General features: G+C 41.6%; 1 protein-coding gene across 1 annotated transcript in view; it reads left to right on the top strand.

Moving 5' to 3' along the window:
• Window positions 1–12,617, top strand: part of BLOC1S5 (biogenesis of lysosomal organelles complex 1 subunit 5) — a 45,494-nt gene that overhangs the window by 11,392 nt on the left and 21,485 nt on the right. The window contains exon 3 of the mRNA XM_054490861.2: window positions 9,216–9,345. Within this exon, the coding sequence (XP_054346836.2) occupies window positions 9,216–9,345 (130 nt within the window). The remainder of the gene's footprint in view (window positions 1–9,215; window positions 9,346–12,617) is intronic.

Genomic DNA, 12,617 nt, shown 5'->3' with positions numbered 1-12,617 from the left:
TCACTAAGTGTAATCATTTCTAGCTTTGGATTAAAGTCAGAGATGTATGACTCTTTATTTACTTGAGCACTTAGAGGCCATGTGGGGTTATTAATTGGCCTAATTTCAGTGTGTCACAGGGAATACGGAGGCCCAAGGACAGGGAAAGAGATCAGGGAATGGCCAGTCAGTGGAGCAATGAGAACAGACCCAACAGTCATAGATTAAGTTCATGGTCTTATATGATTGTGGTTTGTGGCGCCCCAAAACTATGACAACAGTAACATCAAAGATCGCTGATCACAGATCACCCTAACAGATGTAATAATAATGAAAACTTGTGAAATTTTATGAGAATTACCCAAATGTGACAAAGGGACACAAAGTGAGCTCATGCTGATGGAAATGTGGCACCAACAGACTTGGTTGAAACAGCGTTGCCACAAACCTTCAATTTGTAAAAAACATAGTATCTGCAAAGCATAGTAAAGTGAGGTATGCTTGCGTACACTTAGAAGTATATACATCCGCCGGACACAGTGGCTCACACCTGTAATCCCAGCACTTTGGGAGGCTGAGGTGGGTGGATTGCTTGAGCTCAGGAGTTTGAGACCAGCCCTGGGCAACATGATGAAACCCTGTCTCTACAAAGAATACAAAAATTGGCCGGGCATAGTGGCTTGTGCCTGTTCTCTCAGCTACTTGGGGGCTGAGGCGGGAGGATTGCTTGAGCCTAGGAAGCGGAGGTTGTAATGAGCCAGGATCATGCCACTCTACTCCAGCCTGGGCAACAGAGTGAGACCCTATCTCAAAAAAAAAAAAAAAAACAGTATATACATAATTATATACACATTGACATGTATGCATTTATATATGCATGTATGTACTTAAAACAGTGGTTGGATAAGTTGTTAATAATTACCTAAAGGGAAAGCTATGGAGGAGATAGGGTGCAAAGGATAGGAGTAGAAGCTAGACGTCTTTGAATGTATTTTGTTCTACAGATGTAGTTTTGGAGCTATATAAATGTTTTACATAATTTAAATTTTAAATTTAAAGAGCAATTCCTAAAAATCAAGTAAAATTTACAGAATCAAGCCTGTGTTTTTGGATGTGACATTGCTACTCAGAGAGAAATTGTTCCACGTTCTTTCTTTCCTTTCTTTCTTTTTTTTTTTGAGATGAAGTCTTGCTCTTGTCCCCCAGGCTGGAGTGCAATGGCGCGATCTCGGCTCACTGCAGCCTCCGCCTCCCAGGTTCAAGCGATTCTCCTGCCTCAGCCTCCCGAGTAGCTGGGATTACAGGTGCCTGCCACCATGCCTAGCTAATTTTTGTATTTTTAGTAGAGATGGGGTTTCACCATGTTGGCCAGGCTGGTCTTGAACTCCTGACCTCGTGATCCGCCCATCTCGGCCTCCCAAAGTGCTGGGATTACAGGCATGAGCCACCGCGCCTGGCCTCTTTCCTTCCTCCCCTCCCTTCCCCTCCCCTCCTCTCCTTTCTTTCCTTTCTTTTCTTTCTTTTGAGGTGGAGTCTCTTTCACCTAGGCTGGAATGAAATGGTGTGATCTCGACTCACTGCAGCCTCTGCCACCCTGGGTTCAAGCGATTCTCCTTCCTCAGCCTCCTGAGTAGCTGGTATTACAGGCGCTCACCACCACGCCCAGCTAATTTTTGTATTTTTAGTAGAGATGGGGTTTCACCATGTTGGCCAGGTTGGTCTTGAACTCCTGACCTCAGGTGATCCACCCACCTCGCCCTCCCAAAGTTCTAGGATTACAGGCGTGAGCCACCATGCCCAGCCAACTCTTCCACATAATTTCAAGGCACGATGATTTGACTTTACATCCTAGTGAAATATACCTTCAAAACAAAAAGTTAAAAAATATATATTAAATTTCTTTTTTTAGTAATCATTTTGTTGATGCTAGTATTGGTATTATGACTTGACTGAATCAGTGATAAATAATTATGTTGGTGTTTTGATAACTGGAAAGAAACAGATAAGACAGAAGAGGGTAATTAGAACTTCTATGGTCTTGAATTTGAGTTTGACTATCAATATGAACTCAGGATATATCTATTTTTTTAAAAAATACGTATTTCCTAGCCTTGTCCACTGAAAAGTTAGAAACAGTGACCAACCCAATAAAAGTGAGCAGCCTTAGTGCTCAGTCTCCGAATTCCATTTCTACATCCCAGTGGGAGTTAGACACCTGCTCATTCCAAGTCCAGAGCAGGAGATGGAGAGGATGAACCTTGAGTATCAGATCATGCCAGAAAGCAAATGAGCTACTAAAAAATACGAGAGTTTTGTCTGAAGCATTCCAGAGCCAGCTTGAATAGGCTCCCACTGGACAAAGCTGGGATAATCTCAGTACCAATTATCTGGTGCAAAAGGCCTTGCGTTTGTCCTGTGAGAAATACTGCGATGGATTGAAAAACTTCAAATATCTCTAAATCTATGAGTCATAGGGATATGTACAAACAAACAAAAAACCTTTCTAATCACCTTTAGTGGATACTAGGAAGCCAACTCATTATTTTTGAAACTGGTAAATACGGGAGAAAGAATCAAGTGTTCTGTTTTGCCTTTTATATGTGAACATTCCTCAGAATAACCAAGTTGTTGATGGGGGCAGTTTCTCTTCATAGAGTATTTCTGCTAGTAAACAAAGACAGAATGCTACCAAGATGCTGTTGAGAGTATACAACCCATGTCTGAAAAATTCTTGCAAACAAAAGACAGAACCCTGAATTTGATCAGGGCTTTAGTTCTAACGACTAATTTACAGGAAAGAGAACAGACGAAGGAGTATGTTAAATTACACCATGGGGATTCATTCAGCAAACAACAGACTATGGGAAACTGTGCAGAACAAATGACTCACTTTTTTCCAACAAATTGCAAGGGAAAAAGTGAAAGGGGAAATCTATTGGTTAAAAAGGACTTAAGAAACATATTAATCAATTGCAGTATATAAAACTCGTTTAGGTTGTGGTTCAAACAAACTGGGGGATAAAAAACATTTATAGGACATTTGAGGGAATGTGAACACTACTTTGATATTAAAAAATGGTTGGCCAGGCGTGGTCAACAAATGTCTTTTATAGAGAGATGGGACAATTCTGTCTCTATAAAACATACAAAAATTAGCCAAGTGTCATAATGTGTGCCTGTAGCCCCAGCTACTTGGAAGGCTGAGGTAGGAGGATTGCTTGAGCCAGGAAGGCAGAGGTTGCAGTAAGCCAAGATTGTGCCACTGCACTCCAGCCTAGAAAACAGAGCCAGACCTTGTCTCAAAAAAAAAAAAAAAAAATTACTGTTGACTGTGTGTGTGTGTGTGTGTGTGTGTGTGTGTGTGTGTGAGAGAGAGAGAGAGAGGTGGACTTATTGTTTGTTTAAGGCAAGTCTCGTTTTGAAGATATTAATGTATGTTGAGATCAAGCATGGTGGCTCCTGCGTGTAATTCCAGGACTTTAGGAGTACAGGGTGGGAGGATTGCTTGAGCCCAGGAGTTTGAGGCCAGCCTGGACAACAAAGTGAGACCTTGTCTCTACAAAAAATTTTAAAAAAAGAAAAACGAGCCAGGTGTGGTGGTGTGCACCTGTCATCCCAGCTACTGGGAGGCTGAGACAGAGGATTGCTTGAGCCCAGGAGTTCAAGGCTGCAGTGAGCCATGATCACACCACTGCACTCCAGCAGTAGTGTGATCTCAGTGACAGAACAAGACTCTGTCTCTACAACAACAACAACAACAAAAGATACAGGTTGAAATATTTAACAGTTGAAATGATATACTTTCTAGGATTTGCTTCAAAATAATCTAGAGGGAATGAGGTGTGGAGCATTATGGAGGGGAAAAAATCAGTCATGAGAATTGTTGAAGCTTGGAGTATATGAGACTTCGTTATATTATTCTCTCACAACTTTTGTGTAAGTTGTTAATGTTTTATTATGGGAAAATTCGAAAAAGTAAGAAGCTGGCCTTATAAGAATGGCTCAAAAAAAATAAAAAGCTCAGTAACATAACTAACCTATTATTTTTTCATAGTCAAGTTTACCACTCTTTTTTTTTTAGTAACTTCTTGTTTTAATTTTAGATTTGTAGAAAAATTGCAAAGATAGTACAGATAATTCCCATGTACCCCTGTATTAGTCCATTTTCATGCTGCTGATAAAGACATACCCAAGATTGGGAAGAAAAAGAGGTGTAATTGGACTTACAGTTCCACGTGGCTGGGGAGGACTCAGAATCATGGTGGCTGGTGAAAGGCACTTCTTGCATGGTGGCGGCAAGCGAAAATGAGAAGGAAACAAAAGCAGAAACCCCTGATAAGCCCATCAGATCTCGTGAGACTTATTCACTGTCATGAGAATAGTACGGGAAAGACCGGCCCCCGTGATTCAATTACCTCCCCCTGGGTTCTTCCCACAACACGTGGGAGTTCTGGGAGATACAATTCAAGTTGAGATTTGGGTGGGAAGAGAGCCAAACCATATCATTTCACCTTTGGCCTCTCCAAATCTCACATCCTCACATTTCAAAACCAATCATGCCTTCCCAGCAGTCCCCCAAAGTCTTAACTCATTTCAGCATTAATCTCAAAAGTTCACAGTCCAAAGTCTCCTCTGAGACAAGGCAAGTCCCTTTCACCTATAAGCCTGTAAAATCAAAAGCGAGGTAGTTACTCCCTAGATACAATGGGGGTACAGGTATTGGGTAAATACAGCCATCCCAAATGGGAGAAATTCGCCAAAACGAAGGGATTACAGTGCCCATGCAAATCCGAAATCCAGTGGGGCAATCAAATTTTAAAACTCCAAAATGATCCCCTTTGACTCCAGGTCTCACATTCAGGTCACACTGATGCGAGAGGTGGGTTCCTATGGTCTTGGGAGGCTCCAGCCCTGTGGCTTTGCAGGGTACAGCCTCCCTCCCAGCTTCTTTCATAGGCTGGCATTGAGTGTCTGCGGCTTTTCCAGGTGCATGGTACAAGTTGTCAGTGGATCTACCATTCTGGGGTCTGGAGGACGGTGGTCCTCTTCTCACAACTCCACTAGGCAGTGCCCCAGTAGGGACTCTGTGTGGGGGCTCCGACCCCACATTTCCCTTCTGCACTGCCCTAGCAGAGGTTCTCCATAAGGCCCCCACCCTTGCAGCAAACTTTTGCCTGGACATCCAGGAATTTCCTTACATCTTCTGAAATCTAGGCAGAGGTTCCCAAACCTCCATTCTTGACCTCTGTGCACCCACAGGCTCAACATCATTTGGAAGCTGCCAAAGCCTGGGGCTTCCACCCTCTGAAGCCACAGCCCAAGCTGTACGTTGGCCCCTTTCAGCCACTGCTGGAGTGGCTGGGACACAGGGCACCAAGTCCCTAGGTTGCACACAGCATGGGGGCCATGGACCTGGCCCAGAAACCACTTTTTATCCCTAGGCCTCTGGGCCTGTGATGGGACAGCCATGAAGACCTCTGACATGCTCTGGAGACATTTTCCCCATTGTCTTGGGGATTAACATTTGGCTCCTTGTTACTTATGCAAATTTCTGCAGCCGGCTTGGATTTCTCCTCAGAAAATGAAATTTTCTTTTCTTTCGCATTGTCAGGCTGCAGATTTTCCAAACTTTTATGCTCCGCTTACCTTATAAAACTGAATGCCTTTCACAGCACCCAAGGCACCTCTTGAATGCTTTGCTCCTTAGAAATTTCTTCCACCAGATACTCTCAATGATCTCTCTCAGGTTCAAAGCTCCACAAATCTCTAGGGCAAGGAAAAAATGCCGCCAGTCTCTTTGCTAAAGCATAACAAGAGTCACCTTTGCTCCAGTTCCCAACAAGTTCCTCATGTCCGTCTGAGACCACCTCAGCCTGGACCTTATTGTTCATATCACCATCAGCATTTTTGTCAAAGCCATTCAGCGAGTCTCTAGGAAGTTCCAAACTTTCTCACATTTTCCTATCTTCTTCTGAGCCCTCCAAACTGTTCCAACCTTTGCCTATTACTCATTTCCAAAGTTGCTTCCACATTTTCTGCTATCTTTTCAGCCACGCCCCACTCTACTGGTACCAATTTACTGTATTATCTGTTTTCACTCTACTGATGAAGACATACCCAAGACTGGAAAGAAAAAGAGGTTTAATTGGACTTAACAGTTCCACATGGATGGGGAGGCCTCAGAATCATGGCAGGAGGTGAAAGACACTTCCTTCTTTTTTTTTTTTTTGAGACAGAGTCTCGCTCTGTTGCCCAGGCTGGAGAGCAGTGGCACAATCTTGGCTCACTGCAACCCCCACCTCCCGGGTTCAAGCGATTCTCCTGCCTCAGCCTCCTGAGTAGCTAGGACTATAGGCATGCACCACCACACCTCGCTAATTTTTTTGTATCTTTAGTAGAGATGGGGTTTCACCATGTTGGCCAGGCTTGTCTCAAACTCCTAACCTCATGATCCACCCACCTCAGCTTCCCAAAGTGCTGGGATTACAGGCGTGAGCCATCACGCCTGGCCTGAAAGGCACTTCTTACGTGGTGGTAGCAAGAGAAAATGAGGAAGAAGCAAAAGTGGAAACCCCTAATAAGCCCATCAGAGACTTATTCACTATTACGAGAATAGTATGGGAAAGACCAGCCCCCATGATTCAATTACCTCCCCCTAGGTCCCTCCCACAACATGTGGGAATTCTAGGAGATACAATTCAAGTTGAGACTTGGGTGGGGACACAGCCAAACCATATCAACACCTCACCTAATTTCTTTTGTTATTTAATTTTACATTACCATGCTGCATTTGTAAAAGCTAAGAAACCAACATTGATACATTACTGTTAATGAAACACCAGACTTTATTTGAATTTTACCAGTTTTTCTATTACAGTCCCCTTTCTGTTCCAGAATCTAATCTGGGGTACCACATTGCATTGAATGATCATGCCACCTTAGTCTTTGGTCTGTGACAGTTCCTCAGCCTTTCCTTATTTTTTATGACCTTTACATAAGTCTTGAATACTGGCTAGGTATCCAATCTGGGTTTGTCTGTTGTTTTTCTCATGACTAGACTGGGGTTATGGGTATTGGGAAAGAATACCACAGAGATGAAGTACCCTTATCACATTACATCAGTGGGTGCATGCTATCAACATGACACCACTGATAATATGAACCTTCTTGGCTTGGTTGAAGTATTATTGCATTTGCTAGTTTTCTCTAGTATCATGTTGCTAGTTTCCTCTACTATAATGTTAATATTTTTCCCTTTCCCTGTTCTAATCTTTGGAAGCAAGTTACTAAGTATAGCCCACGCTCATTTTGGGCAGGGAGGGTGGTTTTGCTCTACTTTCTGGAATGGAGATGTTTTCGGGGTTCCTAAAACCACCTGCAGGTTCAGTGATTCACTAGAAGAACTCACAGGAGTCAGCATATGGCCATACTTGTGGCAAGCTCTTTTATGGCAAAAGAATACAAAGCAGTGTCAGCAAAGGGAAAAGGTGCTTGGGAAACAGTCTGGAGGAACCCAGGTAGAAGCTTCCAAGAGTCCTCCCCCAGTGGAGTCACACAGGATGCACTGAATTCCCCTTGTGACAAGTTGTGGCAACACATGTAAAGTGTAATCTTACAGGGAAGCTTGCCTGAGCCTAGGAGTCCAGGGGTTTTATTGGGGACTGATCAAGGAGGCATCCTCTGCCTAGCACATTCAACATTTTCAGACTTCCAGAAGGAAAGAGGTATTCAACATTAATCACATTGTTTGTGTAAACCAGGGGTGTCCAATCTTTTTGCTTCCCTGGTCTACAATGGAAGAAGAATTGTCTTGGACCACACATAAAATACACTAACAGTAACAATAGCTGATGAGCTAAAAAAGAAAAAAATAATCGCAAAAAAATCTCATAATGTTTTAAGGAAGTTTTATAATTTGTGTTGGGCTGCATTCAAAGCTGTCTTGGGCCGCTTGCAGCCCGTCTGCCGCGGGTTGGACAAGCTTGGTGTAAACCATTTAGGCACAGTGAACCACTTTTATAATTTATGGAAGGGTTTTATACCAACGTAGGAAACTGTTTACTAGTTAAGTTTCCAGCCCCCAGCCAGGGCCAACCTTATGAGGAGGCCTTTGTTATGATAATAGCATCAGGCCTTCAGTGTTCTTTTCTATATAGGGAAGTATCTACATATTACTTTTACTACCCATTTTTATTTTGAGAAAAAAAAGGAATCAGATAAAAAATACAGCACATAATAATAGAAGCTATATGATAGAATGACAAAATGAAATTTAAGATCAGATCAGGGGTGTTTAATTTCCTTCTAATAAAATATGTGGCAATCTGGACCATTTTTCTGGTTTTTTTAGTATTTCTCTTGCCAATTTTTTAACATTGCTATAAAAATATTACTCATATTGCAACTTTTGGAGCATTTCATAATTTTAAAAATGCCTCTGGGTTATGAGGCATTTATTGCCAAATAATTAGAAGAAAGCTGCATAAATTTTCAGTAATAAGTCATAACCTAACAACCAAAACCTGGGTGGATATCTTAGAAAGTAATTACTAAGATTTAGGCCAGGTGCGGTGGCTCATGCCTGTAATCCCAGCACTTTGGGAGGCCGAGGCAGGTGGATCAGGAGGTCAGGAGATCGAGACCATCCTCGCTAACACGGTGAAACCCCGTCTCTAGTAAATATACAAAAAATTAGCCAGGCGTAGTGGCAGGCGCCTGTATTCCCAGCTACTCAGCGGGCTGAGGCAGGAGAATGGCATGAACCCAGTGGGCGGAGCTTGCTGTGAGCCAAGATAACGCCACTGCACTCCAGCCTGGGCGACAGGGCGAGACTCCGTCTCAAAAAAAAAAAAAAAAAAAAGTAATTACTAAGATTTAAGACACAATATGGCCAGGCACGGTGGCTCACAATTGTAATCCCAGCACTTTGGGAGGCCGAGGTGGGCGGATCACAAGGTCAGGAGTTCGAGACCAGCCTGGCCAATATGGTGAAACCCCATCTCTACTAAAATAAAATAAAATACAAAAATTAGCCGGGCGTGGTGGTGGGAGCCTGTAGTCCCAGCTACTTGGGAGGCTGAGGCAGGAGACTCACTTGAACCCAGGAGGCGGAGGTTGCAGTGAGCCGAGATCACACCACTGCACTCCAGTCTGGGTGACAGAGCGAGACTCCATTTCAAAAAAGAAAAGAAAAGAAAAGACACCATATTTATTAGTCATCTACTTTCTTTTAATAGGAAAAACGTGGTCTTCGAGAAATGCGAGTTCTTGAAAATTTGAAGAATATGATCCATGAAACAAATGAACATACTCTTCCCAAATGTAGAGATACAATGCGGGACAACCTCAGCCAGGTTCTCCAGAGATGTGAGTCAGCAATTTTTTTTTTAAATTGCTTTTCATTTCAAATGAATGCTACACCAAAATGTATTTTCTTGGGTATTATGGGGGGAGGTGGAGAGGGAGAGGGAAGCTCAGTTACAGAGAAAGTGGTTTTCTAGTGATTAATGTGTGTTGCCATTAATTAATCTCCAAACAGCATTAATCTCCAAAGCGAGATGTGTGCATCTGTGGTACACGAGACAATCTGTTTAGTATGTGAGAAAGTCAAAACATTTTTCACCTATTTTTACAAACTTTTTTTTTTTTTTTTTTTTTTTTTTGGAGGCACAGTCTCACTCTCTCCCAGGCTGGAGTGCAGTGGTGCGATCTCAGCTCACTACAACCTCCGCCTCCCAGATTCAAGTGGTTCTTGTGTCTCAGCCTCCTGAGTAGCTGGGACTACAGGTGTGTATCACCATGCCTGGCTAATTTTTGTATTTTTAGTAGACATGGGGTTTCACCATGTTGGCCAAGGTGGTCTTGATCTCTTGACTCATGATCCACCTGCCTCGGCCTCCCAAGTGCTGGGATTACAGGCGTGAGCCACTGTGCCCAGCCAGGAATCTCGGTTCTTGACTACAATCTGTGTTCCTGTTCTTGGCTACTACTTTTCAAAGTTTATAGTATGCAATTATAATTCTTTACTGTTTAGTAAATGGTGAAGTTTTTTCCTTTGAAAAAACTTTTTATTTATTTTGAGAGGCATTTAAAGGACTAAGTTTGTGTGATTTTGCTTCACTCTGCCATCTTTACCTAGAAATCTTTAACAACACACTGTAATTTAAAATACAAACTAATTTATATAGCACTTTACTAGTTAGAATTTTCACCTGTATTTTTTCATTTTTTTAATCATAACCCAGTAAGATAAATGTTTATCATCTTTCCCACCTTATAGTTGAGAAAACCGAAATTTATAGTGGTTGAACACTCTAGATTCTCCAATAATAATTGGAGGAACTACCATGCAAGCCTAGCGCTTCTGCCTCCAGAGCTCAAGTTCCACTTCAGGATGTTACTTCTGTATATCTTGGAAAAGGTAGTAAGAAAAGGCTGCCTTTATTCCTGGATTATCACTTTTTCTTGGATTGCCTCCTACAACACAGGCTCCTCCTTCTCAGTCTACTTTGTTAGTTCCCGCTTGCCTTCAGACTTTTCACCTTGTGGCGCTCTCAGGCTTGGTTCCGCAGCTGCTTTCTTGTTGAAACTCACTTGCTTGGTGAGCTCATACAGAATCACGCCTTTCAATATCATCTGTATACCAATCAGTAATTAAATTCCACATTGTGGTTTTAGCCTGGTCCCATACCCCTGTCTTCCCAACTAAAATTTGAGTCCTGTAAGCTCAGGACTTTTGTTGTTGTTGTTCACTGTGGTATCTCAGGCACCTAGAACAGTGCCTGCTATTTTATAGCCACTCACTAGTTATTTGTTCATTGAAATTAATGAGTGAGCATTTGGCCAAAATCTGTTCCTAATGCCAAGCTGAAATTATTTTCTTTTTTTTTTAAAGCTAATACTACATTTACTTAGCTTTTTAAAAATAACTTTACTTTTGTATTATTGTATAATGTATGTATTTTGGGGGTTCTTATGGTAATTTAATGCTTTTATATAATTTGGAAAGACCAAATTAGTGTAATTCACATATTCATCACCTTAAATATTTGTCCTTTCTTTTTGTTAAAAACATTCAAATTATTCTCTTCTAGCTATTTTGAATTATATAATAGGTTATAGTAAGCTATAGTCACCCTACTGATATATCAAATACTAGGTCTTATTTCTTCCATCAGACCATATATTTATATCCATTAATCAACCTTTTCTCATGCCCTCCTCCTCACTATACTTCCTGGCCTCTGGTAACTATCAGTCTACTCTCTATATTCATGAGATCCATTTCTTTTGCTCTCACACATGAGTGAGAGCATGCAATATTTGTCTTTCTGTGCTTGGCTTATTTCACTTAACATAATAACATCTAGTTCTGTCCATGTTGCTGCAGATGATGGGATTTCATTCATTTTTATGGCTGAATAATATTCCATTGTGTATATATACCACATTTCCTTACCCATTCATGGGAATTTAGGTTGGTTCCATATTTTGGCTAGTGCTGCAATAAACACGTGAGTGCAGATGTCTCTCTCCTTTTCTTTTAGATATATACCCAGTATTGTGGAATTGCTGGATCATATGGTAGTTCTATTTTTAGTTTTTTGAGGAACCTCCAAACTGTTCTCCATAGTGGTTGTACTAATTTATATTCTGACCAATAGTATACGAGAGTTCCCTTTTCTCCACATCCTCGCCAGTATCCATTATTCTTCATCTTTTTAATAAAAGCCATTTTAGCCAGGTGTGGTGGCCCACGCCTGTAATCCCAGCACTTTGGGAGGCCGAGGCAGGCAGATCGTTAGGTCAGGAGATCGAGACCATCCTGGCTAACACAGTGAAACCCCGTCTCTACTAAAAATACAAAAAAGTAGCCAGGTGTGGTGGCGGGCGCCTGTAGTCCCAGCTACTCGGGAGGCTGAGGCAGGAGAATGGCGTGAACCCAGGAGACAGAGCTTGCAGTGAGCCGAGATAGTGCCACTGTACTCCAGCCTGGGCAACAGAGTGAGACTCTGTCAATAAATAAATAAATAAATAAATAAATAATTAAAAGCCATTTTAACTAGAGATGCTATTTCATTGTGGTCTGATTTGCATTTCTCTGATAATTAGTGATCTTGGGCATTTTTTTCATATTCCTGTTGGCCATTTTATGTCTTTTGAGAAATGTCTCTTTTGAAATAGATCTTTGCCTATTTTTAAAATTGGATTCTTTGGGATTTTTGCTATATTGTTGTTTGAGCTCCTTATATATTCTGATTATTAATCTGTTGTCAGATGAATAGTTTGCTAATACTTTCTCCTCCTGTGGGTTGTCTCTTCAACTTGCTGATTATTCTCTTTGCTTTACGGAAGCGTTTTAGCTTGATGTAACCCCATTTGTCTGTTTTTGCTTTGGTTGCCTTACTTTTGAGGTCTTACAGAAAAAAGTCTTTGCCCAGACCAATGTCCTGGAGTGTTTTCCACTAGGCTTTCTTCTAGTAATTTCACAGTTTCAGGTCTTAGATTTAAGTCTTTAATCCATTTTTATTTGATTTTTGTGTATGGTGAGAGACAGAGGTTTAGTTTCATTCTTCTTCATATGGATATCCAGTTTTCCCGGTCATATTGATACCCAGTTTTCCCAGCACTGGTTATTG

The sequence above is a fragment of the Pongo pygmaeus genome, chromosome 5 (genome assembly GCF_028885625.2).
Source record: "Pongo pygmaeus isolate AG05252 chromosome 5, NHGRI_mPonPyg2-v2.0_pri, whole genome shotgun sequence".
Lineage (NCBI taxonomy): Eukaryota > Metazoa > Chordata > Mammalia > Primates > Hominidae > Pongo > Pongo pygmaeus.
The sequence above is the reverse complement of the archived record's forward strand: the minus strand, read 5'-3'. Positions and strand labels throughout refer to the sequence as shown.